The 8,104-nt window shown below is 45.2% G+C and overlaps 1 protein-coding gene and 1 non-coding gene across 3 annotated transcripts in view; one reads left to right on the top strand and one right to left on the bottom strand.

The window, feature by feature from the left end:
- Window positions 1-373: 373 nt before the first annotated feature.
- Window positions 374-477, bottom strand: LOC114895734. Its single transcript, XR_003793629.1, has one exon. It is a non-coding gene; the product is annotated as a U6 spliceosomal RNA (small nuclear RNA).
- A 1,015-nt stretch (window positions 478-1,492) lies between these two features.
- The window catches only part of UBE2V2 (ubiquitin conjugating enzyme E2 V2), a 30,649-nt gene continuing 24,037 nt past the window's right edge, over window positions 1,493-8,104 (top strand). The window contains exon 1 of one of the 2 annotated variants that reach the window (XM_029222923.1): window positions 1,493-1,574. In XM_029222923.1, the coding sequence (XP_029078756.1) occupies window positions 1,559-1,574 (16 nt within the window). In that variant the 5' untranslated portion in view covers window positions 1,493-1,558. Of the gene's footprint in view, window positions 1,575-1,903; window positions 1,965-8,104 lie in introns of those variants that run through there. The other variant, XM_029222924.1, reaches the window with a different exon arrangement.

Raw genomic sequence — 8,104 nt, 5'->3', positions numbered from 1 at the left:
CTGGCTTCCCTCAGAGGGAGCAAGAGAGCAAGGTATGCAAGCTAGCAGTCGTTTTTTGCTTTCTGTTTTTTTCGGAGGCCTCACCACGCAGCTTGTGGGATGATCTTAGTTCCCCCACCCGGGATCCAACCCAGGCCCTGGGCAGTGGAAGCGCCGGGTCCTAACCCCTGGACCACCAGGGAAGCCCTTGCAATGTAGTCTTCTTAAACAAAATCTCAGAAGCAATACCCCACACTTCTATCTTATTTTATTCTTTCTTTTAAAATTGATTTTTATTGGCGTAGAGTCACTTTACAGTGTTGTTGGTTCCTTGCTGCACAGCAAAGTGAGTCAGTCATACGTACACGGATACCCACTCTTGCTCAGATTCCTGTAAGACATGGGCTGCTTCACGAATTTGCGTGCATCCTGGCAGGGGCCACGCTAATCCTCCCTGCTCCGGTCCAATCTTAGGGTATGTGCCGCCGCAGTGGGCACTGCCTTATCTTATTCACTGGAACCTGGTCAGTAAACACAGCTCCCACAAAAGGCAGAGGGATATTAAAGAGCAAGGCATGAGGCCAAGAGAGGGCCACCGGGAGCCACGGCAGAGGATTCCCATCGCAGAGAGCGAACCGAACAGCGCCTGCTCAGCGGCTTCATTTTAGGGGGTGTGGCTGGGACCAAGCACTGACACCCCCTCCACGTTCAGAACTGAGCGGAGGGCCTGTCTCCTCCCCAAGCCTCCGCACAGTGCAAGGGACGGGTAAACAGGAGTGCAGGACGGAAAGCAGCAGCCCACCCAGCAGGCCCACCGCCCGGCCACAGAACGAGCCCCACTCATGCGGGCCGGGGCGGGGAGAGGTCCGCGCGCCCCGGGGACGTCGTGGCCTCAGGGGTCGTCCCGGTCGTCCCCGCGGCCGCCCGAGCCGCGTGGGCAGCTCCGCCCTCTGGACGCAGTGATGCTCCCCAATCACTCACAAGCGGAAGGAACTTTCTAGACTCAAGCACAGACTTCTATCACGTTTCTCTCGCGTGCCTATCTCAAAAAAAAGCACGAACAAGGTGGTTTAATTCTAGCGGCTCCTTAAAACTTTTTGTCACTCCTTGAATCATTTTCGACGGAACCGTCAACGCCCCTGCCGGGTCAGGGCCTCATTTCCACAAGCACTTCGTCGAACTCCACACAGACGCCACCCTCCCCCGCGACCGAGGACGGCCCTCTGGGCGGCGCTAGCGCACCTGCTCCGACGCACGCCTATGACGTCAGAGCCGGCGCTGGCTCTCGGAGCACGTTCCCCGCCTGGAGCATTCTGGCCTCGCGCTCTTCCTCTCTGTCACGGTGACTGACTCAAGTCTGTCCCATGGGCTTAACCTGCACCCTCACACTCCGATTTGGCGGGACCGTCCCAGGAAGCCGGAAGCCGGAAGCCGGAAGCCGCGGGGCGGGTCCGCGTTGACGTGCCGGAAGCTGCGGGGCGGGAGCCTGGGGCCGGAAGCCGCGGGGCGGGCGGCGGCGCTCCCGGAGGTAGTGCGGACGTCGCGTGCGTCCGGGCGGTGCGTCGGGCTGCAGGAGAAGATGGCGGTCTCCACAGGTCAGTACCGTGCCGGGCCGCCTGCTTTTCCATCCCAGCCCGCGCTGCGCCTCTGCGCGCAGCTGGCGGCCGGCCTGGCGGTGTGGGAGAAGCCGGAGTACGGGCCCCCGGCCGCCGGACTTTCCGCGGAGCGCAGCCGGAGCAGGGAGGGTCCTGGCGGCCGTCGGGGCGGCGGTCGTGCCCGCGCGTCGGCTGCGCGCCTGGGGGCTGGGCTGGACCGGGCCGGCTGGCCCGGGGCTCTGGCGGGCGGTGCGGGAGCGAGGAGGGTAGCCCGGGCGGGCCGCGTCCACCTGGGCGCGCGAGGCCTCGCGTGAGGGTCCTGGATGGAGCGGGTCCGACCCCCTGGCTCGCCCTGACGTGGGCGGAGGACAGGGCCAGTGAAGAACTGAGGTGCAGACTAAATAGAAGCAAGGAGCTAGGTGAACACTAATCGAAGAAAAAGCGGTTTCTTAGATTAGCTGTTCCGCTCCTCTCGTACTGAATACAGTTTTGGTTTCCTCTGAGCACAGACGTTGAAATTCGGTATTAACACTAAGGTTTTAGAAATTTGACCATTACAAAATGTTAAAGGGGGACAGTTTTATTACTTAAAACGTTAAGACGTATGGTCTTTAATTTTTTCTAATCATTATTGAACCGTGGCTGTGGAATACTGTGGTTTTGTATTTCATGCCATCATTGCATAATAACACGAATTTTCAAGTCTTTGTGTACTTAAGTGGAAGGCTTCGGTGTATGTTGTGATGGGTACTTTTAAGGTAGTGCCATTCTCCCTTCATTTTAATGAAGAATTGCGTCTTTTGTATCGCATGTTTATTACGTACAGGTGTCAGGATAAGCTGTTTAACGATTTTAGCGTTGGGGAGCTATTTCGGTACACTTGGGGTCAGAGCTAGCTAGTAAAGCGTGGATGATTTAAAAAGTGACATTTTAGTGTTAAAACTTTACTGTCCTTGCTATTTGAAATCGAGTGTGCTTGTGCATTAAAATTCCATGTCTTTTTAAGAGTTGTGCTTCGTACCTGAAGGTTCTTGAAAATTTAGTAGTAAAGTGGTGTGTTTCAGTTTGATTGATAATCTTCATTTTGTGGATTTCACTTTTTTATTTAAATACGATTTTTCTCCCCTCTAACGTTGTACCTGTGAGAGAGTGTGGAAATATTTTGAAAAGACCAATGATTAGATTATGTTAATGGCAGGTGCTCCTTGTTAACCACAGTGAGTCATTTTTGGAAGTTGACTATGAATTATAAAGAAGTTGCTGAGAGATTATTAGCACGTTTATTGTACATTGGAAGCCTGTATTTTCTAGTTTATATTTCAGCATTCTAATTGTTACATTTACGCTGCTTTTAAATTTATGAGATTCGAAACCTGAGCATAATCAGAAAGAATATCTTTTAGGCAGTTAGTTGATGTTTTCTTAAATCACTGAAATTTGTTTTGAAACTGTTGTTAAAAATTGCGTTGGCGAATTTCATATACCGTTTATTCCTTTTCTGTGCTTTACAACATTGACAGTATCGTCCAGCTTGGGGAGAGAGGAGTGCAGAAGCAGTTTTGGACTATGTTTCGAAACTATTTTTAAATTATATTTTCTCTTAGTTCTACTTTTGTATTGTTTGCCTTTTGGTAGCAAGGGAGGGAAACAGTACCCGTGTATTTGTGAAATAAATGTGATAAAGCTTGAAATTTTAAAATTAGGATGTACTGTACATGTTTATTTTTGCAGTACGCGGGCCTCTCACTGCCGTGGCCTCTTCCTTTGTGGAGCACAGGCTCCAGACGCACAGGCCCAGCGGCCACAGCTCACGGGCCCAGCCGCTCCGCGGCATGTGGGATCCTCCCGGACCGGGGCACAAACCCGCGTCCCCTGCATCGGCAGGCAGACCCTCAACCACTGCGCCACCAGGGAAGTCCCATGTTTTTTTATTTAAGCCAAAATAATCTTGATAAAAATAGCTCTTTAATAGTCCAAAAAGAAAAAGACACCTGACAGATATTTTTTTAAATTTTAACTAAAGCATTATATTTTAACTTGCATTACCTAAATCATATGCTTTTAGTCTTTCTGTTACTGGAAGAAAAATTGGCAGGAAGAATTCTAACTAGACTGAGACCTCTAAGCTGACTGATATGATACTTTGCCATACCATTTGGTCCTCTTTGTTTTGCAGTTGAGTAAACTGAGGCCTGAGGAAATATAAGGTTTTATATAGTTGGTTAGCAGTAGAGTCCAGTTCAGAATCAGGTTTTTTACTCTCAGTCTAGTGCTTTTTCCATCATGAGCAATTATGAATTTGGAATAATCCTGAAATCAGGAACCTTACTTCCTTTTAGGCTTGAGAGTGGCTTTCATACTTCTCTTCCTAGCAGAATCCTTGTTTCAGACTGTCAGATGCTTCTCGTGGACAGAAATAGGGCTGTGGTGGAGACCCCACTGGCTAGGTTCCCCTTTCCCAAGAGACAGTCACCTCTGGGGGTCAAGATGATTTCATAGGACACGGCTTAAGAAACACGACTCTTTGGGATAGAAATTTGTTAGTATATTTAGTACCTGTGATTCAAAAATTTAATCACATCTCAGCACTAATAGAAGTATTAATGTTAGATTATAAAGTGTGGTAAGTCTACGTAAGCCATATAAGTGGAAAACAACCACAGTGAAGCCTAATTACCTTTTTCAGAAGTGGGAAGCATTATGTATACTGGAACAGGAACTGGGTTGGCTGTGTTTTGATTCCCCTGCTGCCCTGGTAGATTGCCATGCTAGGCGTGCAGTGAGTCTCATAAGCCTTGCTTTTCCGTCCCTTCTATGAAAAGTTTGGACTACATGATTTTGTTTGTTTTCCCCATCTTCAGGATGAAGATTTGTGGATATGGGCAGAACTTGGGAGTAGTAATAGAAGAAGAGATTTGCAGGTGTAAATCATAGAACCTGGAAATTAAACAATATAAGAGCTGAACTGTAATAGTCCAGGGTATTTCCCTCTTGAGACTTTAATAACAGGCCTGGTAGATTTGTCTATGTGAGTTAGGAACCTGGGTGCTCTTGACATATGTTTGCTCTTGATAATATCGTCAGGCAATACAACCTATCAGCAGTCCTCCCTTTGCATGGTAGTTTGGGTGGCATACTGAAACTATTCAGAGCAATCTTACTAAGTGAGAAAAATTATGATTATTCTGTGACCTTTGAAAATGTTTGCTGAAACATTGAAAATTCCTGGGGTTACAAGCATATAGGAAAAATGGAAAAAATAGTAAAACTAACATTTGTTTAGTACACTGTAGTTTAAACGTGAGAAATTAAGAACTAGAGTGTTTTTGGTTATAAAACGCTTGTCAAGAGTAGTTTGAACAATGCCTGCCTTATCTTTTTATCGTATAACTTATGTGGAACAAGTATCTTTTCTGTGCTTTGGTGAATTGTCATACTCCTAAATTTGGATCTGCTTCCAGTATTTTGTCATTTGTGCTTTCAGTGTTAGGAAATACCTCTGAGAGTTTCTTTATTGTGAAGTTTTTCACTTCCTCTGGGACACGGTCAGGTCATCCTTTTCCTACATCTCCTTTCCTCATTTATGTCAATAAGCTCACGTTCACAGAATTCCTCTGCCTGTTCTTCCGGAGTCTCTCCGATGTTCCCACAGTCAAATTTCTTCTGTGACTCTCTTTACATTTGTTCAGATTTCACTTCCCGTGTTGCCAGTTCTTGTTTCTCTGCTGGACTTTCACCTTTGTTGGCTATTTTTATGGACTGTCACTGGTAGACAAGGAGGCAACTCTATTCCATGCTTTGCTCTCTGTTAACTAAGAGATGCGCAGTGAGCCTCAGGTACACACTGAAAGCTGTGAAGTGCTGGCTGCTGGTCGGGACTGCTCGTCTGTCACTCACATGGTGACCTGTGGACTGAGGAGCTAGCAGCCACGTGTGAGCTCTGTGCGCGTACTCATTGTCTGCGTACCATGGAGACTGGAGTCTGAACCCTGTTGTTGGGGGACTGGTGTCTCACTAAACCGTGGTAACTGAAAGTCACGCGTGTGGAAACCATGAAAAGCGGAGATTGCCCATATGTGGAAACATCCACTTAGCAAGTATTTGGGGAGCTGTTTGACGCAAAACTTCAAAATGGATGTGAGGTATGTAGACTAGAACAAATGGAATGAAATCCAGTGTTCAAAAGTTTGTTTCAGGGGCTTCCCTGGTGGCGCAGTGGTTGAGAGTCCGCCTGCCGATTCAGGGGACGCGGGTTCTTGCCCCGGTCCAGGAAGACCCCACATGCCATGCCGCGGAGCCTGCGCGTCCGGAGCCTGTGCTCCGCAACGGGAGAGGCCACAACAGTGAGAGGCCCGCGTACAAAAAAGTTTGTTTCAGAAGTAGTTAACTGTTTTAAAAGAGCAGATGTATTTATAAGTAAATCTTTGAGATATTATTGTAAGATGGGACTTCAGGACTGGGTTTGGAAGTGTATTCTTGTTTACACAGTCTTTGCTGACTTGTAAGAGCAGATGTTATTTTCAGTTTAAGTTGGAACTCAGCAAAGTTTGAAACTACAGAAGGGGAGAGAGGTCCTTATGGCTTGTATAGGTCCTTATACATATATGGGAATAGTAGTGCTCATGGAAAGTACATTATGAATCATTTAGGCTCTAGGCAAAGTATATTTTATAGATGAGCGCTATCTAGATATGAAATGACTTTCACAAGATTACTTAGCTAGGTGCTGAGTCCAGAGCTAGTTTCTTGATTACAGGTTCTTTGATTCTGCTTCGGTATCACGCTGTGTTCTATAAACTTTTTGGTTGCTTCATGTAAATGGAATCATACAGCATTTGTGTTTTTCTTTGTGACTTATTTCTCAGCATAATACTCTCTAGGTCCATCCGTGTTGTCGCAAATGGCAAGATTTCATTCTTTTTTATGGCTGAATGGTATTACAGTGTATTTGTGTGTGTGTGTGCACGCACGTGTGTGCACCTTCCACATCATCTTTATCCATTCATGTATTGATGGGAACTTACGTTGCTTTCATATCTTGGCTATTGTGCATAATGCTGCAGTGAACATAAGGGTGCATATATCTTTTTGAAATAGTGCTTTTGTTCTCTTCGGATAAATAGCCAGGAGTAGAATTGCTGAATTGTATGGTAGCTCTATTTTTAATTTTTTGAGGGCCTTCCGTACTGTTTTCCATAGTGGCTGCACCAATTTACATTCCCACCAGCAGTGCACAAGGGTTCCATTTTCTCCACATTCTTGCCAACTTGTTTTTTGTTGTCTCTTTGATGACAGCAATTCTGACAGGTGTGAGGTGGTGTTTCATTGTGGTTTTGATTTGCATTTCCCTGATGATTAGTGATGTTGAGCACCGTCTTTTCACGTGCCTGTTGGCCATCTGTGTGTCTTTGGAAAGATGTCTTATTCAGATCCTCTGCCCATTTTTTAAATCAGGTTGCTTTTTTGGATGTTGAGTAGTATGAGTTCTTTGTATATTTTGGATATTAATCCCTTATCAGACGTAGTGTTTGCCAATGTCTTCTCCCATCCTGTTGGCTTCCTTTGTGTTATGTTGATAGTTTCCTCCACTGTGCCAAGCTTTTAGTTTGATGTAGTCTCATTTGCTTATTTTTGCTTTTTTTCCCCCTTGCCTGAAGAGACATCCAAAAAATTATTGCTAAGACTGATGTCAAAGAGCATACTGCCTAAGTTTTCTTCTAGAAATTTTAAGCCTTCAGGTGTTACATTTAAGTCGTTGATGGATTTTGAGTTTACTTTTGTGTGTGGTGTGAGGGAGTAGTCCGGTTTGATTCTTGTGCATGTAGCTGTCCGGTTTCCCCAGCACCATTTATTGAAGTCACTGTCTTCATTGTATGTTCTTGTCTCCTTTGTTGTAGATTAATTGCCCACATAAGTGTGGGTTCATTTCTGGTTTGCCCGTCTTAAAAAATTTGCATTATTTGTCTCTTTATTGTTGAGTTGTAAGAGTTCTTATATATTCTAGATACAAGTTCCTTATTAGATGTACGGTTTGTAAATATTTTCTCTCTGTAGGTTTTTTTGTTTTTTTGATGGTATCCTTTGAAACCCCAAAGTTTTAAATTTTGATAAAGTCCAATTTATCTATTTTTTTCTACTTTATTAAGATGAAAAGTCTGGCTTTTGGTATGTACTTCATCGTCTACCTGACTCTTTGTTTTAAAAACATCATGTTGACATATGTAAGGTCTAAGTGATGATCTGGTTATGATTATTATACAGGATTACCACATGACAGAGGGTAGGAGTCTAAGCCCTGCCTTGCCAGGTGTGAGCTTTAATGTTACATTAACAGAGTTATATAGCCAGATAGCAGGCATGCTTCAAGCAGTTTATTCTTTGTAAGTATGTAATTATGCCATAGATTTTTTTCAGTCTAGTGACTGGAATGTTACTGAAAAGTACCAACAATGCATAGCTTGGTTTACTGTTTGTTATTCATGGTAGTGTCACCTGCTAACTAAATTATCGGTTACAGCTTACTAAACAGT

The sequence above is a fragment of the Monodon monoceros genome, unplaced genomic scaffold (assembly GCF_005190385.1).
Source record: "Monodon monoceros isolate NGI ecotype Baffin Bay Population unplaced genomic scaffold, NGI_Narwhal_1 Super_Scaffold_14, whole genome shotgun sequence".
NCBI lineage: Eukaryota > Metazoa > Chordata > Mammalia > Artiodactyla > Monodontidae > Monodon > Monodon monoceros.
The sequence above is the reverse complement of the archived record's forward strand: the minus strand, read 5'-3'. Positions and strand labels throughout refer to the sequence as shown.